General features: G+C 42.1%; 1 protein-coding gene across 3 annotated transcripts in view; it reads left to right on the top strand.

Moving 5' to 3' along the window:
• The first annotated feature begins 6,685 nt into the window (after nucleotides 1–6,685).
• Nucleotides 6,686–27,393, top strand: part of rock1 (Rho-associated, coiled-coil containing protein kinase 1) — a 42,279-nt gene continuing 21,571 nt past the window's right edge. For 2 of the 3 annotated variants that reach the window (XM_084058645.1, XM_084058644.1), the window contains exons 1-9: nucleotides 6,686–7,913; nucleotides 20,046–20,127; nucleotides 22,093–22,193; nucleotides 22,512–22,649; nucleotides 22,775–22,950; nucleotides 23,746–23,830; nucleotides 24,773–24,917; nucleotides 26,640–26,778; nucleotides 27,253–27,344. In XM_084058645.1, the coding sequence (XP_083914771.1) occupies nucleotides 7,821–7,913; nucleotides 20,046–20,127; nucleotides 22,093–22,193; nucleotides 22,512–22,649; nucleotides 22,775–22,950; nucleotides 23,746–23,830; nucleotides 24,773–24,917; nucleotides 26,640–26,778; nucleotides 27,253–27,344 (1,051 nt within the window). In that variant the 5' untranslated portion in view covers nucleotides 6,686–7,820. The remainder of the gene's footprint in view (nucleotides 7,914–20,045; nucleotides 20,128–22,092; nucleotides 22,194–22,511; nucleotides 22,650–22,774; nucleotides 22,951–23,745; nucleotides 23,831–24,772; nucleotides 24,918–26,639; nucleotides 26,779–27,252; nucleotides 27,345–27,393) is intronic. The other variant, XM_084058646.1, reaches the window with a different exon arrangement.

The following is a 27,393-nucleotide window of genomic DNA, read 5'->3' as shown; positions in this document are numbered from 1 at the left end:
AAGAAACCATTGAAAATCATTGAAAAACGGTTCATTTGCACATTAAAACTATAAATTAAGCATTTAAACGAAGCTATATAACATATATTATGTTTCTGTGTAACAAAAACGTTTTTTAAAACATTAAAACATTATCTAAATGGATAAATGCTGTTCAAAGGACTGCATAGCCTATACAAATTGGACACTGGACCGGAGACGGCTGGCGATGCCAGCACTTGTGACATACACACGCGTTCGGGGAGACCCCCTCTACAACGCCACACTCTCCGCTAAGCGGGAGAGGTGTAAAAAAAAGTGTGGCGGGCCGTCCAGTGAGGTCAGAGGTCAGAAAAGTGCCCTTTTCTGCCATTTTCAGACAATGGTGGACACTGGACCGGAGACGGCTGGCGATGCCAGCACTTGTGACATACACACGCGTTCGGGGAGACCCCCTCTACAACGCCACACTCTCCGCTAAGCGGGAGAGGTGTAAAAAAAAGTGTGGCGGGCCGTCCAGTGAGGTCAGAGGTCAGAAAAGTGCCCTTTTCTGCCATTTTCAGACAATGGTGGACACTGGACCGGAGACGGCTGCCGATGCCAGCACTTGTGACATACACACGCGTTCAGGGAGACCCCCTCTACAACGCCACACTCTCCGCTAAGCGGGAGAGGTGTAAAAAAAAGTGTGGCGGGCCGTCCAGTGAGGTCAGAGGTCAGAAAAGTGCCCCTTTCTGCCATTTTCAGACAATGGTGGACACTGGACCGGAGACGGCTGCCGATGCCAGCACTTGTGACATACACACGCGTTCGGGGAGACCCCCTCTACACTGCCACACTCTCCGCTAAGCGGGAGAGGTGTGAAAAAAAGTGTGGCGGGCCGTCCAGTGAGGTCAGAGGTCAGAAAAGTGCCCTTTTCTGCCATTTTCAGACAATAGTGGACACTGGACCGGAGAAGGCTGCCGATGCCAGCACTTGTGACATACACACACGTTCGGGGAGACCCCCTCTACACTGCCACACTCTCCGCTAAGCGGGAGAGGTGTAAAAAAAAGTGTGGCGGGCCGTCCAGTGAGGTCAGAGGTCAGAAAAGTGCCCTTTTCTGCCATTTTCAGACAATAGTGGACACTGGACCGGAGACGGCTGCCGATGCCAGCACTTGTGACATACACACGCGTTCGGGGAGACCCCCTCTACAACGCCACACTCTCCGCTAAGCGGGAGAGGTGTAAAAAAAAGTGTGGCGGGCCGTCCAGTGAGGTCAGAGGTCAGAAAAGTGCCCTTTTCTGCCATTTTCAGACAATAGTGGACACTGGACCGGAGACGGCTGCCGATGCCAGCACTTGTGACATACACACGCGTTCGGGGAGACCCCCTCTACAACGCCACACTCTCCGCTAAGCGGGAGAGGTGTAAAAAAAAGTGTGGCGGGCCGTCCAGTGAGGTCAGAGGTCAGAAAAGTGCCCTTTTCTGCCATTTTCAGACAATAGTGGACACTGGACCGGAGACGGCTGGCGATGCCAGCACTTGTGACATACACACGCGTTCGGGGAGACCCCCTCTACAACGCCACACTCTCCGCTAAGCGGGAGAGGTGTAAAAAAAAGTGTGGCGGGCCGTCCAGTGAGGTCAGAGGTCAGAGGTCAGAAAAGTGCCCTTTTCTGCCATTTTCAGACAATAGTGGACACTGGACCGGAGACGGCTGCCGATGCCAGCACTTGTGACATACACACGCGTTCAGGATTCTTCTTGATTCTTGTTCAGATTAATTCCAGAGTTCTCTTTAAAAATGTCACACATTTTGAAATGGCTCCACATCCATTACCTGATAGAAGAGAGTTGCAGATTTTCATGGAACTTGGTAGAAATGATCTCTAGGCTGCCCTATAAAATGGCTCAAGGTCACAATCATAGTCACAGTCAATGTTACATCAGTCATATCTCAGGAACGGAGAGAGACACAGAACGAGATGTTGGTGTGTGCCTTTATTAATGGTATTGAAATTTTATACTGATGTCAAACTGGGAAACTGAAATAGAAGCAAGGCTTGTCCATAGCCATGTCTGTTTTGTGGGAGTATCCACACATATCTATCAATAACTGGTCAACGCAGCAGTACTGTATACACAGAAGATGCTTTAAAACTTCCTGATGATATTCTGTGGCACTTCCTGGGACTTGCATCCTCTTCCAAAAAGCCAATGAGTAGGTTTGATTTATTATGGAGTCATAAGGAGGTGACATCAATAGAACTTTTTAAAAGGTATTTTATTTAATTTGATACGCGAAGTCACAGCAGTAGATTGGCTAATTTCAGCATGCAACCAAGTGTAAAATGTAGCATTACGACGCCATCAAGGCCCGCCAAAATACATTTTTGACGACAAAATCAACTGTAGATTTAGTCGACTAAAATCGTATTATATTTAGTCGACTAAAACTACACTAAAACAAACATTTAAGGTGAATAAAATATGACTAAAACTAAATTAAATGTTATTCAAAAGACTATGACTAAAACTGAATAAAAATTAACACTGCGTCACAGTGACATGACAACAACAAGTAACCTCAGTCTGTGATATTAATCAAATTTTTTGTGTTAAATTGTGACTGTAGCCTGAATGATCAGCGGTCAATTGTAAGCAAGAACAGATTGTTATAATTGTAAGTAAGTAATAGTAAGTGCCACGGCAAATAGCTGTCTCGTGTCCAGCGCCCAATTTATGAAGTCTATGCTCTGAAAATGGACCGTTTTCTGGCCCCTGACCTCACTGGACGGCCCGCCACTTTTCCAAATACACCTGTCTGGCTTAGCGGAGAGTGTGGCGTTGTAGAGGGGGTCTCCCTGAACGCATGCGTATGTCACACGTGCCCCCGCAAATAGCTGTCTCGTGTCTAGCGCCCAATTTGTGAAGTCTATGCACTGAAAATGGCTGTTTTCTGACCCCTGACCTCAATGGACGGCCCGCCACTTTTCCAAATACACCTGTCTGGCTTAGCGGAGAGTGTGGCTATGGATAATGGATAATTCCTTTTAACAGGTCGTTCATGAAAGTACTTGCGGTCTTGTTTCCAATGAGAACCTGTGAGCAATTAGGGGTTAAGAGTCTTGCTCAGGGACAAATTTCATTTCATCGACACATATGCTGACCTGGCCTGGAATCGAACCTGGGGCAACCAGGGCCTCTGGCTACCTAGGCGGGCTCACTAACCATTCAGCTATGGCCGCATATGGCCGCTATGGCGTTGTAGAGGGGGTCTCCCCGAACGCGTGTGTATGTCACAAGTGCTGGCATCGGCAGCCGTCTCCGGTCCAGTGTCCACTATTGTCTGAAAATGGCAGAAAAGGGCACTTTTCTGACCTCTGACCTCACTGGACGGCCCGCCACACTTTTTTTTTACACCTCTCCCGCTTAGCGGAGAGTGTGGCGTTGTAGAGGGGGTCTCCCTGAACGCGTGTGTATGTCACAAGTGCTGGCGCCAACAGCCGTCTCCTGTCCATTGTCCAGTATTGTCTGAAAATGGCACTTTTCTTACCTCAGGCCGCACTTGGCGGCCTGCCACTTTCCTTTTTTTACAAATTATCTCTCAAATGTTCACCAACATTCTATACTGGTCTGTATCCATTTTCTATCAAGTTTAGGGGCGCTCAGTTATGGAGAAGTACACGCACGCACGCACGCACGCACGCACGCACGCACGCACGCACGCACGCACGCACGCACACGCACACACACACACACACACACACACACACACACACACACACCTCTATCTTTTTTTATGCTGTGTTTCCATGTTGTATATATGTTGTTAAATAATATACATTTTTAATGTTTTTTTTCTGATTACATTTGTATTTGTATTGTATTTTAGTTTTTAAATAGGTGAGATCAACTTTATAAACCCCAAATTCTTCTTTTTTTTTATCTCACCTGCACTATCTGCTATTATTATTTGTAGCATATTTTGTGGTCTCTTTTATCATTGTTTATTTGCTTCTGCAATAAACAATATTATATCATCATCATTTTTCAAGAGTGACCTGGCCTAGAGTCAGCATTATTACAACAATGGACAAACAATACAAAAACAATACATGTACCACACACAAATCAATATCCAGTTTAAAGGGTAAGACCACTTTGGTAGAGGTTTGGGTTGTGTAGTTACCTTGCCATGATGTAACTCCAAAGGTGGGCAAGAAATTAAAAAAAAATTGCTCCATTGATTAGAAATTGATAATTCAAAATATGCTCCTCATTGACTTACATTGTACTGTAAAACAGCTCTCAAAGTCACTCTTTTAGCACATAAATGAACCCAAACAAAGCTGATTCAGACAATATAGAACATCCCCAAACCCAGTACTGTTTGTTTTTTTAATAAAAATGTCAACTTCCTGTTGATTTTACTATTTGAAGATCTGGATCCGGATCCGCCGATCCAGTCCGGGTTTTCTACTTATTAAAAATGGCAAAATCAACAGGAAGTTGACATTTTTATTTAAAAAAAAAACAGTACTGGGTTTGGTGATGTTCTGTATTGTCTGAATCAACTTTGTTTGCGTTCGTTTTTGTGCGAAAAGACTGACTTTGAGTGCAGTTTTACCTTACAATGTAAGTCAATGAGGAGCATATTTTGAATTATCAATTTCTAATCAATGGAGCAATTATTATTTTTTTCTTGCCCACCTTTGGAGTTACATCATGGCAAGGTAACTACACAACCCACACCTCTACCAAAGTGGTCTTGCCCTTTAAGTGCAAAACAGTGCTAAGTGCACATTTAATGGGGGTCAATAGCCAATTTCAAACTGGAACAACCTGGCACTTAGAAGTGATCTAGTAGGCTATAAGCCATTTAAAAAGACATACTGTACATCATAATTTTTTTTTTTAAATACAATTGTGTCTTTTTTTTTAAAAACTTGCCACTTAGAAGTGTTTTAGTATGAGCCATTTAAAAGGCATACATCATAAATGTATTTTTAAATTAGATTTGTGTCTTTTAAAAAACATAAAAATTTACGATCTTATTTTGAAGGCGCCGGAAACCTTATTTCTGCTAGCTCAAAAACCGGAAGTCCAATTTCTGCTCACGGAACGGAGCTGTTTTGGGGTCAGGTTAGGCATAGTACCTGAAGTTAAGGTTAGGGTTAGCCATAGTTTTTTTAAAAGGTTAAGTTTAGGGTTAGATTTAGGCATCGTTTTACTGAGGTTAAAAGTTAAAACTATGCCCTTTTTTTTAGGGATATGCATATAACCACGCCCACCTGGGCGAAACACCAAAGACAGAGGGAGTCCCGTTAATGGAGAGAGCCAAGAAATAAAACGTTCAGAACAGAACATGTTGTCTTAAGTTGTCGACGTCAACATTTTGATATTTCACTGACCCCAACCTTTGCCAAGATTTTGTGGATGTAACCAACTCATGCAAACTTTATTTTATTATTCAAGTGATTGTTTTGTTGACAGTTAATAAGGTTACGTACATAAGTGAGTTTTGAGTTTTTAGTTTCAAAAGCTTGAGAACATCTCCCTCTGTTGGTAGAAATGCAGAATAGCTGAAAATGACGCGGCTGTTGTCTTGTGTTTATACGTCCCGCATGGGTTAACACGGGTTAAAAAGCAACACATACATACATACAAGATACAAACATTATAAATAACGTTTCCTTCAATGAACATTTAACATGCATTTAACATAAAGTGGATAGCTCATGTGTATTAAGCCTATTTTAATTGATCAAATATATATATTTTTTTATCAACATTGAAATTAAAATAGTCTATTATAGGCCTACTTATTATTAGCCTATATATAATCCTGAGGCACGTTTATTTTAACTAATCATTTTAAGCCAGCAGCACACTCACAAGAGAGGTGGGCTCCTCTTAAAAAGAATGAGCTCCCCACTAGGGTCACTTTGGAAGGACTAACAATACCACTTATTTTCTTTCTTTTCTTGCTACTATTTTTTTTTGTTTTTTGTTTTTGTTATTTTCATTTCTAGCAATAAATGATATTGTTGTGCAATACTGTGATGTGTAAGTTTATGCATGTGGTGAAACATCACCCCTTTGTATCAAGCTGTGCTATAGGCTATTCTTATCACCTAGTTTAGGGTTAAGAAAACACGGTTGATGAGGACATATAGGCTATACTTCAACCTGGTTGGTAATGCTTGCTATACCAATGCTTTCAAAACATACTTATAATGCAATATCATCTGCTTATAACACTGTTCATACTTACTGGTCACCCACAGACTTTTTATTTTGGGCAAGATGATATTTTTATAAGCATTATGATTATTTATGATTTCTTATAACTATAATTATAGCCTACAGTATCATAAGCAGATTATAAGGCCTTCTAAGTATGTTTATAATGCATTATAGACATGGGATGCATAGAAAGAGTTACCTTACTTATAACTTTATACTTGTCGTTGTAGTAATGTGATTTGCAACTGAAGAACTGGGACATTTCAAAACAGCGCTGATGTATAAATAATCTATAAACCTCAATTAACTTTACATAACAACAACATAACACCATTTAATTACAGCAGTGTGTAAGGTTAAATCCATTACAGTAAAGCTGTCAGTGTGTGGCAGCAACAGGAAACATTGAATCCATGATTACAGTAGAGCTGTTAGTAACATGTAATCCTTTACAGTAGTTCATGTAATAATTTACAGTAGAGCTGTTAGTAACATATAATCCTTTACAGTAGAGATGTCAGTGTCAGTGTGTAGTAACAACATAAAACATTAAATCCATTGTAGAGCTGTCAGTGTGTAACATTGAATCCATTACAGTAGAGCTGTCAGTGTGTAACATTGAATCCATTACAGTAGAGCTGTCAGTGTGTAACATTGAATCCATTACAGTAGAGCTATCAGTGTGTACAGTAACATTGAATCAGCAACATGTTGCGTTCACTCTCAACCAGAACTCACAACTTCTTGAATGCGCCTCGGCGCGCATGCGCAGTGCGTGACGTTTCGAAGTCGCTTCTCCGGGGTGTTTGAACAGGAAGGCGGACATGTTGGTCAGGCTGTGGGAGAAAATCGGGCATCGACTGTTTTCTTTTTTTTCTTACGAAAAATAACATAGCTCTAAAAGCTTGTTTATGTGTTTGGAATCTGAAAAGCACCACCCGGGCCTGTCATAACAGACCGAAGGTGACAATGTGAGGCGTGCAGCGGAAGGGCTGCCATTGAATGTTTTAACGAGAAGCCGTGTTTTAAAAACTGATCGAAATTTGGAAGGAGAAGTTTTTTTTTCGCCACTTCTACTTTGCAGCTGTCAGACTCGTTTGTCTTTTTTTTTTTTTTTGCAAGGGCCCTGGCACAGATATGGACGCGGGCCTGGACTAACCTCGCCGCGGATCGAGCGCCGCTAGCCGAGGCTCTACTTCACTTTTCGTTACCTTTGCGTTTTGGATGCAGCAACATTTTTTGAAAGCCTCTTCTCTGTCTGCGGAGCGGCGGCATCCTGTGGAGGCTCCACTTCACTAATCTGTTGCCGCATTTATCTTCTGCTGCTCAAGTTGTGTCTGCCACTCTCCAAACTGATTGGGAAACAAACATCCCTTTCTTTGAAAATGTGGCTTTTGTGTGTCAAACGCAATTGTAAACGTTCCGTGGTTTGTCAGGATAAGAGAACAAACACGTCTTTTCTTTGAAGTTTGGTCAAGAGTTCACACGAAGAAAGGGGGACATTTGGCTAGCTAGCTACCACCGACTGCTAAGCTAGCTAGCCTTCTGACTCGTCCGCTGCTTCTGTTTTTTTTTTGGAACTACAGTGGAACTCAACTGAACCAAAAATGTCAGCTGGGGAAAGTTTGGAGGCTCGATTTGAGAAAATCGATGCCATGTTGAAGGACCCCAAGTCAGAAGTAAACACGGATTGCCTTTTGGTAAGTTTCTAGCCTGCTAGCTGCCTGGCTAAGTATCTAGCCAATCAGCCATTCGGGGTCAGACTATTCCTTGGAGCAGAAAAACACACTGGGCGAGAGGAGACGGTCAAGTTGTTTCATTGCCACGGAGAGAAGTTTCTCTGGAGAAAGGTGTTAGTGCGGCTTAACGTCGCCCGAGAGTTGAAACCAAAGCGCCTTTTTCTATGCACTTTTACATCTAAAGGTTTTGTGAAAAGTATAGTTCTCAGCAGTTGAGCCTCTTCTGTTTCCTCTTTCCCCTCCCATCCATGCTTATTTGCAGCCCCAAAGTATGAGTTTGTAATTGCAAAAAAATGTAAGGTTGATGTTTATTCTCCACGACAATGGATACCACAGCCTCCATAGATCGTGATACTACTGTATTGTCAGATTGAAGGACTTGAGAATTGAAGAGGCGGTGACCACCAGTTGAGATGACGGCAGCGTTTGACAGACATCATCTGATCAACTTAGGGAGTGATTTTGGGCAGCCAACCTTCAGAAATTGCATAGCTCTTTGCGAGTGTGTGTGTGTGTGTGTGTGTGTGTGTGTGTGTGTGTGTGTGTGTGTGTGTGTGTGTGTGTGTGAGAGAGAGCCCCCCTTGTCATTGGCCGAGTGAAACGTAAGGTTATAGACTTGTGGGTGGGCTGTTTTGTCTAGCTTTTTGGTAGTCTGATGTGTGATTTTTAGTTGGAAGTGATAGCCTAGTGGCTATGTACCACCGCCTGCAAGCCTGTTCTAACCTGCAGACCTCCAGCTGCATCAGTACACCTGTTGCCTGATCGCTGGAGTCTGTCCTGGCTGCTTCCTGTGTCTGTGTGACAACTCATGATATGAAGTGACTCTTTTTGTCTGGGGAAAGAATACTGTTGCTGCCACGTGCTGAACCCCAGAGCAACACCTCCAGTTTTTAATATTACGTGACACAATCAACGTCACTGGCACACTGTGCAGCGGATGCGAGGGGATGCTCCCTTTTTATGAGCTAGGGTTTGTTGATGATCGGCATAGCTCAGCAGAGGTAGCAAAGTATTTTCACAGGCATTTTGGCTTCTTCAGCCAGATGTGACTCATGCAGTTCTCTGTACTGAGATGTTTGTGTAGATGAAGCGAGCCAAAAAGACACATGCAACTCTATTGTTGTGATTTGATGGAAGATTTTGGCCAGGATTTCCCGAGATTGTCTTTGGCAGTTTTGGAATTTACTCTTAGTTGGAGCCCAGCATTGGTATTTGATCTGTCAAGGACCAGTAATAGTTTTTGTAGGTTAAAGACTAAAGGGTAGTATCATCGTTATGAAATCAGCTGTCAAGATAAATATCCTCAGTGTTAATTTATCCATTTGTAAATGAGAGTGTACACATTTAACCAAATAGACCCTTGCCATGGTTCCATTTGTTACCTTAGTTTGTACTCTGAGTTAAATGAACACTCAAGGATTTTACTGTGTAGTGGTTAACAGAGAAAGAGCATACAAGCAGTGTGTTTTGGGGAGGAGGCTTTTGCTTTCGCCACACCCACCTCAGGAGTATTTCTGTTAGTGTAGGCTGCTGTAAATGCAGTCTGCTGCTATTGACAAGAGAAGTTACCTTGCCTCTAACCTCCCAGTCCCACTCAAGAGAAAGCCAATTAAACTCACCTAAAAGTGCACACGCTCTGCATTTTAATGGCTAAAAGCTGTGGGGACTGTTCTGTCAGTAGCTACACACACACACAAGGGTGTTGTTCCTCTCTCTCCCCCCTCTGCAATCTCTCTGATCAATGAATGGAGGCCTTTTGCTGAGGCACTCTCCACCACCATGCAACTCCACCCACAGCTTAATAAAATTCCATGCTAATCAAATAACCTCTTGTCTTTGACTGGCCTAGAGTCCCCTGTGTGTCTCTAAGCCATTCTGCGCGTCTGGAGAGAGAGTTGAGACCAGGCAGGCAGCTCTGAGGTAGCTGGGTGTGGGCTTCGTTCTCTACCCATAAACCAAAATTATGTGGACCAAAGACTCATGTTTCTGAAGGCCTTGAATCGGGACATTCAACTCATAAAGCAGCCTCCGACATGTTTGGCTATGAGTAATAGGTTCCATCAAAATGCACAAAGCAAGCCTTTTAGTGCCCATGTTTCTGTACCTTACTCTGTGGTTGCTATTGCAGTGTAGGACTGGTGTTGTGGTGAATGCATTTTTTCCCCTCTCCAGAGAAGCCAGGCCTGCATTGCATGATGTTGACATTTTGGCCTGCACCATCCCACTCTGCTCAAGGGTGGCCTATCAAGGGCTGTGTTCTAGCCCTGTCATCCTTATCTACTCCCCCTAAATAATTTCTGCTGGAGAGAAGAGAGGGCCTTATCTGGTGTTGTGCTGCCCACCATCACTGTGCTCCAGGCAGGCTTCTGAGGGCCATTCTGAACAGGCAGAATTCCTGGCATTGTGATGGGAGAGCTCACTGACATTAAAAGGGCCGCATATTGTTCTGTGTATGTTTGTTTGTTTTTCTGCATGCCTCCAATAGCTCACATATAACAACTGCTGCTTTTAAATTGTACCCCTGGCTGAAGCATCCTTAAAAATGGGATTTTAAATAGAAATGGTTGGCCTACATTTAGTTAAGGTACCAATCAAGTAATGAAAAAGTTGTAATGGAATATTTACTGCTACTAGTAGTGACTGGTATGCTTGGTTCTTTAACGGTTGAGACAATTCACCAGTTGGTGATGTGGAATGACTGAGATGATATGTTGGAACTTGTTGGGTGTGGGCTTTGGTCTTATTTGAAATATATGAGGGCTTCCTGGCATAGCCTTTGTTCTTGACACTTGGGGCGCATTAGCCCCACTACGTTTTGATCTCTTTCATCTCTTATTTGAACTTTTAATCTGTAATAATACTAATCACAGGAAATAACTAGGCTTTTAGGCTGTAGTAGATTGTTTTTCAGACTGATTGATGGGGGAATTAGCCATTTTCTTATCCAGAATGACTTTGAATACGTGCAATGGTGGCGTAATCCTGAATGGTTTAACATGTAATAATGTATATTATAGAACTTATGCAGCCAGCGTTTTGGCTTAATGTGTCAAAAAACAATTAATTACTTTTATTGATAGAGGCCTTCTCTAGCCGGTCTAGAATTATGATATTTATTCACAATTGAATGTATTTGATGTTTAATGCGTGAACATCTGCTAATTTACTAGTGTTACTAGTATTAGTACTAGTGTTTCTACCCAGGGAATACACTGGAGTGTTGGAACTGGGAAGGAATGTTAATGGGTGTGACATTTCTTGAAGTTGTCACCTGGCATTAGTCAGTGTTGAGTGAATTGAATGCTAGAATTGTTGCTAATCGTATCATTGCTTAATGTCAATTAGAGGTGTGGAAAAGTATTCTAATGCATTGCGATGTGGATGATTCTTTATCAATGCAGTGATGTAATCTAGTTAGTATAGCCTATTAACATTTAATGTTGGTTTTCCCGGCCTTTGTTGGACAATTTAAGCTTTTTTGGATGTCGTAGCTCAGCTTATGGGGAAAAATTAAATTAAAATTTGAAGGGGGGGGGGGGGGCAATAATGAGCAATAATGAGTTGAGGAATTAATGAGTCGTGGAGCTCTAGCTGAGCTACTCACTTGGCTTGTGTAGCTTATAATCTGTTAACATATCTGCCAAAATGTAACATGAGTTAACTTGTAGCCTTAGAATATAAAGCAAAAAATAAAAAGAGATAATTTTGCATTACATGAAAACAGCGAGCTGCGATACGACTAGGGTTGTGTCGATGGACGATGACGGATAGCCATTGCCGATGGTTCTTCAGACCATCGTGATTGTTTACATGATGCTTAAAAACCACTGGCCTAAAAACATTTAGGCCAGTGGTAGGCAATAGGCAGCCGGGGGGCCAGAACCGGCCCGCGGCAATCATATCTGGCCCGGTAGATCATTTTGAGAATATGATGATTATTATTCTTTTTCTTCCATTTTATAATATTGGTTGTTGGAACGCCTGCCTTTTTGTCAAGTGATATTAAGCTGTGCATTTGTTGTAAAACCTTGCGCATAAGCAAGACGTTGAGTAAACCAGAATGAGTGGAAGCATTCGTTGTCAGCTGAATGGCAGTGGGAATGAACAGACCAGTGGTGGACAAAGTACTCAACTCCAGTACTTGAGTCAACGTATAGATACTGTAATGAAGGATGCACTTAGGCACTTGTTGGGGTTGTGAATTGTCACTTGAATCCTCAATGTCAGATGTTTAACAATAAATATCATGCAGAATATTCAGAAGGTTGTAGTTCTATCTGTATGCTGGGTTCAGTATGTGGAAATAAAGATGTGACGTCACGTAGGCGTTGCGCCGGATTAGGTGGTGATCTGTTGCTAGATGTCGTATTCTCTGTAACAGATACTCCTTGTTAAATATTACTCAACTACAAGTGAAAGTTGCTCTGTCAAATTTGTACTTGAGTTACTCAAAAGTACATGCTTTTAAAAACAATACCTAAAAACAATATCCTCATTAATTTTCATTATAGTATTTTACCATTTATTTATCTACTGTGTCTCAGAGGAGGGCTGGGGACAGTTCAGAAACCCGCCTAGCGCCTACCAATGACATCATCGGCAGGCAGTTTTTGTCATTTATTAATGCGAGAACAATGGCTTCTGTGATAGCATGCTACCTTTCCAGGAAGAGAGGCTGCAGTTTCTATTAGCTTGGATTCCCCATTGATGATGGATTTTTTTCTTTTCATTTACACATAAGAGAAATATATCCACGTTCAGCAAAGCTATCGCGCAAAAGGACTTGATTGCCAAATACATTGATCTGCAAGTTGTGAAAGCGTTGACGCAAAGAGATGTAAGCTTGCAGATCTGTTCTTATTGATGCAGAGTGACGCAGTTGAACTTGCACTATGGAGATCTCAGCGGGTGAAGTTCGTTTCACGTTGGATATTTCCGGTTACCTTTTATGGTGTTCAATGGGGCGTGGATGGGGCAGACATGAACGCGCATTTGTTTTACGAATGGGTGGATACACATATCAAATGATCAATCCCACCTGTTCACCTGTGATCCGCACAAATCAAGGCTTTACACAAGTGTGAATTGCACGTCCGTCTTTTCTCTAAATCTAAATATACACTAAAATATAGTATGACATTTATGAATAGCTTTGTTAATGAGGCCCAATGTTAGCGGGATGGCTGCCTAAAAGCCATATATTATACAGAGTTTTCTCTAGTGCCAACTGCCAAGCTTGCAGAAATAGTTGCCGGACCAAAGTTAACTACTTCATTGTTACCTGTTGAGATTGACATTGCATCATCTGTCCCTGTGGGCTGTCAAAACAAGATAGGGTCTAATAGCAACGTGGCTTCCATGTGGATCTCAGACTTTTTGTGGCCAGTCTATGATGTCAGTACTATGAGGACAATCATTTCCACATTTGGCCAAAGTTTCATCCTGTAGACGACGTCACACTGATAAGAACCAGTATGCGCGCAACCAGTATGCACTCAATGAAACCCATTCTGTCAGGTCTCGCTAGGACGTGTCTCACTAGCCAACACACAACAGGGGGTTGGGGTTCGCTGAAACCAGCGCACCCCAAAACAACAGGTTGAGAATTGATTGCGTGAAACAATCACCTGTGCGTCCAGTCTCAATGTTGGTAAACAAATAATTGGTCTATTCTGACCTCCATTGAGAAAAACAGAAAAGGTTTGGTTGAGGTGCTCTTTGTTAGGGAACCCAGACGTGTCACATGTTTTTGTTTTTTTTACATTTTTGCTATGAAATAGCCATAGAAAGAAATGCTTGCCTTTTTAACTTTTTTGCCAGAAAAGTCTCTTGAATTAATTAATGTTCCTCTTTTTGCAGACCCACACACACACACACACACACACACACACACACACACACACACACACACACGACACACACACACACACACACACACACACACACACACACACACACACACACACACACACACACACACACACACAACCGCTCTTGTAGGTGTCCCAGCTTTAAAACAAGATGGGGTCTAATAGTGGCGTGGCTCCCCTGTAAATCTCAGTCTACCACGTCAGTCATTTATGACGTATCTATGACGCGTGACCCCCCCCTTCTCTCTCTCACACACACACACACACACACACACACACACACACACACACACACACACACACACACACACACACACACACACACACACACACACACACACACACACACACACACGCACACACCCTCTTCTAAACAACTGCCATTCAACTGTGCCACGCCATAAAATGCTGAATGGTTTGATGATTATTAAACATTATTAATGTTGAAATGTTTGTGTTGTCATCGAAAGTATACTATTCTTAGTCATGGATAACATTTTTTACCATAGTGATAAGAGCACCACAATTAGCTACAGTACACATACATCTAGCATATTCTAACCATAGTAGTCATAATCATTAACCTGGCCAGATTGTATGATGTACATACATTATGACACTGTGCATTTAGTCTGCAAGGCTGCAGTCTACTGTCTTACCTCCATGCCTATACTCCAGTCCGTAGTACGACGGTGTCAGTTTTCAAAAAGCAACTGATCTACAAGCTAACAACCATCGCATCATGAGGCATTGCTGGCTTTATATCTGTTCTTTTTTCTTTTTTACACTTGACAACCCCATTCGATTACGTCTGCTGACTGTACCACACTCCATTGATTCTCCAACTTAGGCTATTTGATTCTTGGACATGATCTGCACACTTGCCGACTGGTTACTGTCCTGTTGAGATCTACTTGACTTTACCTGTCCATGCAGCCACGCACGCATGTTGGCTAGGGCTTGTAGGGCTCTCTGAATAAATACAGGGTACCTGCCCTCATTCTTGTGACCTTTGCCTTTTAATGGACAAACTTACCCCACCTGTAAGGTGTTGCCTGCACTGATAACGCAGCCTGACGGCGAGAGATTATTGCAAATGCATATGAATTCCTGTGTCCACACTTGAGACGTATGGTAATCAAGAAATAGGATTTGTTGGACCATAACAGTTCCATAGTAACATGATGCATAACATCTCTAGGGCCTACTACAGTACACCTTATACTTTATGCTTTGTACATTTTGTAAACTAACGTACAACTTGAAGTCTAGGCCAAATGAAATCAGCTGGCTAAGTAGGCTAATCACTTCCTATAGGGCAGCAATGACTGAGATGATCACTTCCATTCTGCAATGGTGAAATCTCACATCACAAAGACGGAAACAAATACACATTTTTGTTGTGGTTTTCGGCACTGGGTCCATCGCCTATTGTCAGAACGGCCCACGGCTGCCAGTTGTAAACTGCTCTCCTCAGCTATTCGGCTAAGGGAACAACAATGGGCAGAGCTATTTGTAGATCTGCATTTCCCTCAACTGACCGATCATTGGCAGGAATGCAGACTAAAATGATCTAGTCTTAACCACGTGCCATGTGTAGTGTCCCTATTTTGGGGGCAAACATTCAATGGAAAAAAGCAGATCTACCAGCTTACAACGTAATGCATAGATTGGCTATTCTGGGCAAAGAAATGTTGTGTAAAGGGGAAAAATCAGCTGACCAATTATAGAGCCCTGAGAGACCCTGGTCAACAAAATAAATGGGGTTTAAGTTGATAATATTAATGGAGAGCTTCCTCCTTTGATTTAGCCCTTGAACTTCACAGCCTCACCCCACTACACACCCTCCCATCTTTTACTTACAAGGCTGAAGGCCTAGTTCTATTGTCCCACTTACAGAGGAATCTGCACCCCCTGGCTAGTGGAGTTGGTGGAAAAGCGAGTTGAGATCCCGGGTCAATGTTTAATAAGTTGGTTATTTGTGGTTGAGGTCACAAGTGCTGGTGGAGGCAAGGCATGATGGTCTTTTTGCTTGAGAATCCAAGACTCAGTCAGTAGAATCACGTGAGCGCTCTCTTCTGTAGGAATAACTCAATTGTATTTTGACATGAAAGCCTTTATGACAGCGAGTCTCTCTCACTGGGGCCTCATAAGGAAATGGAATGCCCTTGTTTTGCCATGCCTGGGTTCACTGTCACTGCCACTTATCTAGTAGGTTTGTTAGATATGCAGTCTTTCTAGGTAAGTGGGATTTCCTGTCAGTAGATATTATGTACTGCAGGAGTGTGCATGTGTAAATAAGGGGCTTGATTGAAGAGTGCTACCTTCCAAAGAACCTGAGAGAGAACTCCTCTGTTTTGAAAGTCATAATGTTGCATAAACTGTTTTATTCCCAGGTGGAATGAGACCGTATTACATGATAGAATATTAAAATAGTGTTTTTATTAGATTTAGATTCCTAATCCTATCATGGCCTAGTTCATATCCTTATGCAGTATTTTGGATGAGGAACCAAAGTGTAATTTGTGTGTGTTTTTGAATAGTATCATTCAGCAGATCAGCACTCAGCAATTCTGTTGTATATACTTGGAACGAATTCTGGCTGCAGTTGAACTGCCTTTGCATGGGGAACTGAGGATGTCGGCCTGCGCGATTGTTCAGATGTGGAAGGCATTATTGTCTTGAAGAGGTGTCGGAAAGGGGAAGTGAGAGGTAGAGTTTTTGACTCAGGCCAGTCTGCATGCCTTCTGCTGGCACAGAGTGCAGGAAGATGTGGCTGGGTTGCCCATGGAAATTTTAACTCCGAAGTTAAATGTCTGGAAAAAGAGAGTTGTGTGTGTAGTTCTCTCCCCTTAAGCTTAAAGAAATGCTTGCCATGTGTAATGTCAACCGCTGGGCCACTGTGTGTTCTGTATCGCTTTAAAGTTGCCCTTAACGGGCAAGTGATGAGAGAGTTTTTCATATCATTACCCAGTAATCCCCGAGATGTGTCGCCATGCCATCTTCCCTGGAGCAGCATCAGCAGAAATAGGATAAAGAGAAGCCCTGCTAGCTCCTGTTTGTTTTCCTAGAAATGTTCCCAAGACTGCCACATATGATTTGTAGAAGTCCTAGTGCTTGAATTGAAACATAGTGCCCCTGGGCCTGTTACCACCCTACGCGCTGAAGGAGCTGAAGCATGATTAATCTGGGCCTGTACCACCATATGCAGTAATAAAGGAGCTGAAGCATGATTTATCCGGGTCTGTACAACACTATGCAGTGACAGAGCTGAAGCATGCTGTACGTAGGCCTGTACCACCCTATGCAGTGGAGGAGCTGAAGCATGATTTAACTCATTTCTGTTACCACCCTATGCAGTGGAGGAGCTGAAGCATGATCTATCTGGACCTACTAGTTACCACCCTCCTATTGAATGAAGGAGCTGAAGCATGATTTATCTCAGTGCAGTGATTAAAGCCATTTATCATAACATAATAATGAACAGACCTGGGACTATGATAATATAATGGTTTGTCTGTACCTGTGTCTGTCTGTCTCTGATTGTATGTATCCCTTCCCTTGTCTGTAGGGCCCTTTTTACGCTACGGCGTAAACAAGTGCTGACCAATCAGATATCTAAAACATTTATTCCCATGATTTGATTTATTCAGCTGTTGACATATAGCAGAAACACCAAAGAAAACAAACATGGCGAGCAAGAATCATAGTGTCCGTGAATAAAGGTTGCACGACAATTGAAATGGTGGTCTAAATGCCTAATTAAAGGATGACATAGTGCAGCATATGTTATCTGAAAAGCAGTTGGAATACTGATGTTGAGCGTTTTTCCGCATTTGCCGGTAAAAATGCTGTGATGTGTTGTCTGTCTGTCATCTTTGTTTTGGTTATCTTCTGGGAGACTACGTCCATGTGTACCCCACCACACACACACACACGCTCCCGCCTCTTTTTGTATTATTTGCTCCTGTGAACCCTTTCAGGATCAGAGGGAAAGAATCACTTGGTGCTAAGTGTTTCAAAACTTAATTTTTCTATATTTTCCTACTGTGTATTTCGTATCCTGGAGTGATTCACCCTGGGCTTTTACCATCCTGTGGGGCTTAAGTTCCTTGCATGGCTGTCTTCAGGTTTTTCTTTGTTTTTTCCTTCATTTGTTCTCCTCTTGGAAGAACATCCTACCTCTCTGTCGGCCTGTCCACAATAATGTTAAGCACGACTCAAGTGCTGATTGAAAATGAAGCTCAGTATGCGACTTTGTACTTGGGATGGATATTTTTCCCCCCTCTCCTTCACTTTTTGTTGAGAACTTGTTTGGCCGCATACTTAAAATAGCTCTCTGACGTGTACAGTCCTGTTAAGGAATGTTACTGCGGCTGTCCAGAGTTCTCTGCGGCAGGAAGTTATGCAAACGTGCATTGCTGAGCACAGAGCTGTGTGATTAGGGTCCTGGAGGACTCGGTTCCTCAGCTTTTTTTTTCCACAGCGCAGGCTGCCTAGTTACTGTATGGTCAAAAGGCTCCATTTTTCCACTGCCGTTCCATACCCTGCCTTGTGTAAGAGTCCCTTTGCTGCTCTCTCCACTTTCACTGCTGTGACTGAGAGAGGTGAGGTACATGGCAGGCTTGATACATAATACATGATTGGTGAAAAATCCACTGTTCTCAGTTTGGCCATCTTAATGTCCAGTCGGCTGTTGACTCGTGCTTTGTCATTACTCTTTACCCCCTGATTCTTTTTTTGCATTCTGTCCCTCCATCTAGATTGCCTTCGTCCTTCCCAGTTCCCATCCACTTTCTTCTCCTCCCATTCTTCTTCCTCTCTCTGTCCATCCTGCCTTTCTTCCCCCCTCCTTCCCTCCCTCCCTCCATCCCTGAGGCATTTTCTTTTTTCATGTATTCCTAGGGGGGGTGGGGGGTGTTTCCATGGCCCTGACCTCCACTGTGCTGCAGGAGCCGCAGAGTTTCTTAAGAGGATTCCTCGACTTGTCTGAGCTGCTGATTCACTGTGTGTGTGTGTGTGTCATCATTGTTTTGCTCAGAGGTGCAGAATGACACCGTCTCATTACTTGGCAGGGGCTTCCCTCAGTGTTCAGGTATTCCAGGATTGGTCCTCTGAATATGTGCGTTCATACAGATAACTTGTTAATAGTCGTCTTGATCGTAAAAATTCCTCTCCTAATTAATTTTGAACAATGACAGCGGTTTTGTCTTAAGATGTCCCATGGTGTCCTTATGGTTCTGTATAGATGTCTCATCTGCAGGGTTTGCCCACACAGACTAGAGGCAATGCACTATGTTTTTGACCTAGGCTCAGTATGTTAGTATTTGTATGCTTGCTTTGTGTCAACCATCCTGGATTAAAGAAGATTAGATTAAATCCTGTCGGTGGCACTTCTGCTGCATTGCCTGAGGATAACTAGCCCTTATGTTTATAGCTGGTGGAGAACCCACCCCTCCCCTGCTGCATTCTGGTGGTGTCTTCAATGTTGAAAGCAGTTTTACATAATTCTGCACAGCAAAACGAATAGTGTAAAATTGCGCATGCAAGGGGGCATTCTTTACAGTTTACTCTATGACATGACCTTTCTTTTATTAACACTTTGGCTGTGTTAAGTTATGTTTTGGCGGTCATGTGTTCTGGGTAGTTCACTGTTAGTATTGCCCTTTTAGTTTTTGGTGTAGAATTGATAACACTGTCATCACCGCTGCTTTGACAGCTATCTGAGATAATGTCGTAGCCTATATTTGAGATAGGAGGGGTAGATCAAGCTTGTCCAACTTGCAGTGCATCAACACGCATTGTAGCTCTAGGAAACGGGTGATTGTGTTCAGAGGTTATCATAAGGCGCTGCCCTAATTACCCCAGTCAAAAATCTATTTGTTTCCTATGTTATTAGACATGCGTCACTGTTCTATACTATTCATTCTTCCTAGAGTAAATCATTCCACACGGGGCTAGCTGTGAGGCTGGATTAACCAAACGCGCCCCTTTTAAATCCTTTATGGATCAGTTAATAAGTTTAACAAACTTCTAATATTTAGGCTGGCAGTGAAATCTGAGCTTTTAGTTAGTCTGTGAGATATATGAAGACCAGACAAGGACTCTTGGTTGTTTTTTTATTGATGCTGACAAGCAGAGGGAGGAGCTGTGACAGGCTGTAGTATTGTTGTTTATCTCCTTTTCACCACCTTCTCCCCCCGCCCCCCTCCCCTCCCCACAGGACGGCTTGGATGCGCTGGTGTACGACCTTGACTTCCCTGCCCTGAGGAAAAACAAGAGCATTGACAACTTCTTGAATAGATGTAAGTACGCATATACAATGCCTTTCCCTTCATGGCCTCTTTTCCCCCCTCCTCCTTGTCTTTCGCTCCTATCATTCATATTTGCAGACACCCACTACATATTGGTATAAGCCTCAGCCCAGGAACGAGGGCTTTTTTTTGGGTCACTGCCTCCATGCAGGCTCGGGCACAATTGTGTCTGCTGCGTAGTGTTCCCCCAACAAAGGGGCTTTCATGAATGGCTGGTGACCCACATGATGCCTATCATGATGGCTTCCCTCTATCGCGGACTGTGGAGCTATGGTAGAAATACAGGGGTAGAGTAAAAGTCTGTGGGGGCGGAGTTTGAGAACAACTATGAGGATGGAGTAGGACGTTTTAAGAATAACCACGCAAAACAATTATCGCTGTTGGGCAGAAACCTTGTATTTCCAAAAAAAATAACCTGTGTTCCAATGGATCCATTGTAGTTACTATTCAGTCAGTAGTCACAAGCTCTTGTTAGTACACTGTACTTTAGTTTTCACTGATTCAATTTATAAAACTCACAGACAGACTTAACGACTTTCAACCTGGCATCCCTATTTTGGGCATGTCAGGCAAAAATGTTCGAACGTTTTGTGATATGACAAAGTATGAAATAAGGCATTCATTTATGAAAAAACATAAAAAGATGAGATATAAATGTGCAAGGTTTCTGTCAGACAGAGACAAAATACTAAGACAAAGCTGCAAGCAAGGATACATCTACTTCCTTGCTTGAATTGACCTGCCCTTATAAAAGTATGCATTCCCACAGCTTGCCCCGGTTATTTTCTGTAGTCCGCTCTTGACTGCATATTGACCCATGAGCTGCTACAGCAGAGTTAAGTTGTGTTTATATCATGACTTTTTAAATGTATTTCTTAGTCTAACTGGTGCCGTTCAAGACAGTTCAGGCAAACTGTGAAATCTGTATTCTCCTATTCAAGTGCCACTGCGAACTACTGCACAGCCTTGGGCGAAAGCTGTCATTCCGCATTTGTTCAATTAGTTTTGGTACAGTACTTTTAGTGTTCAACAGCCAAGTGTTGGAAATGCTGTGATGGACATTAATGGACTAGCTGTCTTGTGAGAAAGACCTGTCGCAATGGCATGCGCTGCCTCAAGGGCTCTGGACTCTGAAGGCTTTCCAGGAGTGCTGCATGCATGCTGCAGTGCACCACCCATCACATCAACTGACTACTCTCTGTTACAGGCCCTCATTTACTGTATAAAAGAAAATCATATAAGTTCTGGAACCTCTTTGAATAAAAGTCGTTTCAATGTTTTTTTTTTAAATCCAGCCAGCTAGTATATAATTCTTCTAGTAGGGATCTTGTTCCCTGGATCTCCTGCCCTAAGTGGAAATGACTCACTCTCAAATGTTCTTCTTCTAATAGCCTCAGCCATGACTTTTATTTTTAGATTAATTGAACTTGGATGCCCCCCCCTTTCCATGCACTCATTCCTGTGCCAGTTGTGACCCATGTGAATCAAATAAGTATCCCCTTAGTTCAACTATGACCAAATTTGGCTGAGCAGTGAATGTTGTCTCCCCTAGGGGAGCCAGCATTGTTGCATCAGGGAGAGGCCTGTTCTCAGTAAGCAGTAAACTTACTCCAAGCTGCCTCTCTCAGCTGTGCAGAGGCCCATTGTCAACGAAGGGAGGTTTCCTCTCCCGTTCTCTTTGCCAACAGTGTGGAAGTTCTCCATAAATCCGCATAAATTACCCCCGTTTTATCTGGACAAAGCAAGCACAACACCCACATTTGGAGAAAGTCAAGAAACAGGATAGTGGTGATCTGAACTTCCACCTTGTTTTTTTTTGTTGACAGTTGGAGAAGCATAGCCAGTAAGCCATCATGTAGCAACTCAACTGTCTCTGATTCGTTTTTCATCAAATCTGAGGATAAGGCTGCTCTCATGAGATCAATGCAATAATTCGTCTTTGCTTCTCTTTTCCAGATAAGGATACAATTAGTAAAATCCGGGATCTGCGCATGAAAGCAGAGGACTATGAGGTAGTTAAAGTTATTGGGAGAGGAGCATTCGGCGAGGTGCAGTTGGTAAGCTTCCCATTGTTGTTTGGTTTACTTATTGCATTATATTATGCATATACAAAGTATACATCCAAAGTGCTATATTATTATTATAGTAATAGGAATAGCATTTACACAATCTTTATACACTTTCAATTTATTACATTTTCCCCCAAGAGCAACTCCTGAAAAGGCATTTAGCTTTGATTTAGCAAAGTGTAATATTTTAGCAGACATACTGGTGGTGTAACGTTTCCCCCCCTCCCTATTACTTGAGGGGCATTGTTGCCCTTTGTCCCTTCTGTACATTAATGACAGCAAATGCCACCCTTTGACCTTTTCCAGGTAAGACACAAAGCGACAAGGAAGGTCTACGCCATGAAGCTGCTAAGCAAATTTGAGATGATCAAGAGGTCGGACTCCGCTTTCTTCTGGGAGGAGAGGGACATCATGGCCTTTGCCAACAGCGCCTGGGTAGTGCAGGTATAAAAGGACCTCAAAGCCTCTGTGATACTTCAGTAGCATTATGGACCATTACTGAATAACAGACACTTTTCATGAAATTAAAAAACGTTGTTTTATTTTCCCCCCTCTCTTCCCCCCTGCAGCTCTTTTTTGCCTTCCAGGATGACCGCTACCTCTACATGGTGATGGAATATATGCCCGGTGGGGACCTGGTCAACTTGATGAGCAACTACGACGTTCCAGAGAAGTGGGCCCGCTTCTACACAGCTGAGGTGGTCCTGGCACTGGACGGCATCCACGCCATGGGCTTCATCCACAGGTAAGATCTACATCTCTGCTTTCTCCCTATAAGTATTAGTTTTGAAAATGGCTCCTTCTTTCAGCCGTCCTTAAAGTTACATCACCGTTCAAGTAAAACCCAGTATTGAATATTAACTAGCTGTTTTCAGGTTTCCATTGATAAAATCGAATCATTTACCAAGGCCCTCATTGGAAACAAGTCCGCAAGGACTTTTATGAACGGACCTGTTAGACAAAGTATTCTAAATGTAAATGTGTTGTTTTACATTTTTTGCCTAATAAAATATTCAATCAATCAATCAATCAATCAATTTAATCATATGTAAATAAGTTGTGTATGCATAGGACAGTACTTATCTATTTACAAAATGGGTACATAGCTTGTTGCAGTGATGTAAAGTAACTAAATACATGTACTCAAGTACTGTACATAAGTACAATTTTGACATATTTTACTTGAGTATTTCCAATGTTCAATACTTCAAATACTACAATTATTTGAAAACTTTAGTTACTAGTTACTTTGTAGATTTTGATTATTATTACAAAACATACATTAACCACTTCAGCCCTATATACATTTGGGCCATTTGAAAATAGCACATCTACAAGCTCACAATGCGTCGCGATGCGACGCATTGTGAGCTTGTAGATCTGCTATTTTCAAAAGATTTGTATACGGTTGAAACCTTGAAATGGGACATGGGTACTTTTTCCACCACTGCAGTGAAGCCCTTGTGAGGCATTGTGTGTCAGTATATCTGTGATGCGTTGTGCTTTGCTGTGCTACAGTCTGTCTCTTTTGTCTCCCCAGGGACGTGAAGCCTGATAACATGTTGCTAGACAAAGCAGGCCACTTGAAGTTGGCAGACTTTGGCACGTGTATGAAAATGAACAAGGTATCACATTCAGTCTCTAGTGTGCCACCATATAACGAGCATTATCACACCACTTGCATGGTATCTTTATACGAGATAATGCGAGTGCTGTGTCAATTTAACCCATTCAATCCGGGAACTCGTCTCTGTCATTTTAGATTTCTTTGGCTATTCAAAAATAGCAGGCACCGAATGCCACGCTACGATAGATCTGCTGTTTTTGAAAATGAATCATGAAGATGTATCCATATCTTTGAATATATATACAGGGTCCCCACGGTCATGAAATTCCTGGAAATATTTTGAAATAAAAAAAAGAATAATCCAGTACTGGAAAAGGTTTGGAATTGATCAAAGGTCCTGGAAACATATTTGGCTATGCATTGTTTTTGGCTATTTTTTTTAATACAAAACATTTTCATAAACATGTATAACATTACACGAAATATGTAACATAAGTAGTTTTTCGCCGAACGAAAATATTTGCTTCCGGGTTTGGTCCCTGAAACTAAATATTTTGAGTTGGGGGTCCGCGACCAAACGCATATCATTTTGGGCGTCCTTGACATGAAAAAGGTTTGAGAACCACTGATATTATTAGCAACATATGTTTTTTTTTTTTTTTTTTTACTGCTAGGATTTAGAAGACATTTGTAGAATCCCCAGAAGAAAAGATTTGAGTTAAAATGTTCGCTTTAAAAAATACATATTCAAAGATGTGCAAAAATCTTCACGATAAAAAAAAAACAACACAATAAAAACAGATCTATACAAGGACTCTGTGCCGCGCTATGAGCTTCTATATCTGCTATTTTTGAATAGCCAAAGACATCTGAAATGACACAGATGCATTTCCGTAAAAACATGTCTTGTGCTACATTACACCCACTGCCATGCATTATTTTCTCGTTATGTGATTGAGATAGTCTAAATAGTTTATTTGCCTGTTGCCCCTCCCTTCAGGACGGTATGGTACGATGTGACACAGCAGTGGGAACTCCAGACTACATTTCGCCTGAGGTACTAAAATCCCAAGGAGGAGATGGATATTATGGCAGAGAGTGTGACTGGTGGTCCGTGGGAGTCTTCCTGTATGAAATGCTTGTTGGTGAGTGTGATTATGAAGGTGAAATGGCTGTCTGGGACCTTGAAATTTGAGTTCAATTTATTAAAGGTCTGGTGAAATTAGAACCCGTGGTCATCATATGGGCATACCTAACAATAGATGCCAAATTATTTTTGTATTTTTATATCAAAAGTCCCTAAAAAGCCAATCTTAATTACTTCCTGTGAACGAAAACATGCTGCTTGATGACATGGATACACTTTCGTGGATATGAATAAATCTTGATTTCGTTCACCTGTGTGATTCCCATAGCTGGCCGTTCCTCCAAACACAGCTGATTTTAATTACAGAAGTAGTCCATTTTGAATCTCATTCAAGATGACGTCCAGGCGGTGTATTACTCATTGTAAACTTAATCAGCACACTAAAATATGTATCTGAAAACATTGTAGGTTAGAAATAAGCAACTTGGTAACAAACATTCTGCACAGTGGCTGCCTCTCTCCCTTGGCCAGCGTGCGCCTGCAGGCTACAAACAACAACACTGCACACCACGTGAGTGAGGTTCTACAGTGACATAGCCTGAAGGGATTGAACCTTCTGATTGGTTGCGAGGCCATTTCAGACTGAAACTTCAAAATAAAATGACCGGAAATGTCATTTCACTGGACCTTTAAAGACGCACTGAAGTGACATTTTCGGGCATTTTATTTTGAAGGTTCAGCCCGAAACGTCGGCTCAACGACTCTAAACCAATCAGAAGGTCCCATCCCTTCAGGCTATGGGACGTTGGATCTCAATCACTTCAGCCGTGTTGGCACACGGCTAGTGTTTGTTTACAAGTGAGAGAGAGACGGCCAGTCAAGCACGTTTGCTACTACCTGGCTTATTTCGAACCTATAATGTTTTCAGATACATATTTTAGTGTGCAGATGAAGTTTAAAATGAGTAATACACTCATCTTCAATGAGATTCAAAACGGAGTATCTCTGTAATTAAAATCAGCTGTGTTTGAAGAACGTGCAGCTATGGGAATCAAGCAGGTGCATGTAATCAAGATTCATTTATATTCACGAAGGTCGAGTTATGTCATCACGCAGCACGTTTTCGTTTACAGGAAGTAATTAAGATTGGCTTTTTAGGGACTTTAGATGTAAAAATACACAAAAATGTTTTTTTTTCATTTTTTTTGGCATCTATTGTTAGGTATGCCCATATGATGACCACGGATATGCTCTAAAAGTGTGAAAAACATATTTTTCATTTCACTACACCTTTAAGCTTATTCTACCATAAATCATGTCAATAATGTTGTATGAAATAAATAAAATGAGGGGAAAAAATACAAAAACACTGATGGAACAAATAAAGGAACAGGAGTAACACAAATAAATAAAACGACAATTATTAATGGACTTTCCCAAAAAGGTGGCTTTTGAGACGATGGTCATGACTTGCCTTGTCTGAGTTTGTTCCAAGGCCTGTGAGCCCTGACAGGAAAGGCATGATTACAGTTTGTCACCTTTTGTATGCACCTATTGAATCGAAAGGAAGGGTTACATCGAGTCTTGTTGCTGTGGCACCTATCCTGTGTTTCATTCTGCTATTTATTCTCCAGAATGAACATTCCAGCTCTTGTGTCTGGCCATGTTTATGTTGTACTGTATACTTTTTCTCATGTTTGTCTATGATTGTTCCATCATGGGCAATCGCTGTGGACATAGCAGTAACTCACAGACCTTGTTTGCCTTGCGTTGTGTACAGGCGACACGCCTTTCTATGCTGACTCGCTGGTGGGGACGTACAGCAAAATTATGAACCATAAGAATGCGCTGACCTTCCCCGATGACAGCGACATCTCCAAGGATGCCAAGAATCTCATCTGTGCTTTCCTGACTGACAGGTGAGATAGCCACAGAAGGAGCAGTGGCTCGTGAAGAGGGCTCTTATCTTAAGAGTCTTTCCTTGTTTGGGCATTGATTATCCTCCAGCACAAATGTATTGCTGTAGGGAACCAGGATAGAAATGCCACTGAGAATGTTCCACTCAGGACAGAAATCTTAAGTGACTGGTGCATTCCAATTCTTCACCAGACACTTTCATAATTTTACTAGCCACATAGATGTAACCCGCCTAAAAAAGTAACTATAACTGGCTGATAAAGTTAACGACCAGAGAAAGCATTTACCATAATTTGGCTGGCTGGCTGGATGACGGTAGAATTCACAGTCTTGTCGCACTATACATTGAGAAGGCTACTTAAGACCATTCATATGGTACATCTGATACCACAAACACATTATAAACAACATTAAAGCCATAATGTGATGAAACTTTGAAACGTGTGTTGATCAAGCTCTCTTCTGATCTCATTCAGGGAAGTGCGACTTGGCAGAAATGGCGTGGATGAAATCAAGAGGCATCCTTTCTTCAAGAATGAGCAGTGGACATGGGATAGCATCAGAGAGAGTGAGTTACATGTTACAAGTTACATTTGATTTTTAATGCCTCCATTCAT

The sequence above is a fragment of the Gymnoscopelus microlampas genome (assembly GCF_963454915.1).
Source record: "Gymnoscopelus microlampas genome assembly, chromosome: 5".
Lineage (NCBI taxonomy): Eukaryota > Metazoa > Chordata > Actinopteri > Myctophiformes > Myctophidae > Gymnoscopelus > Gymnoscopelus microlampas.
This window is presented reverse-complemented; position numbering and strand designations above follow the sequence as displayed.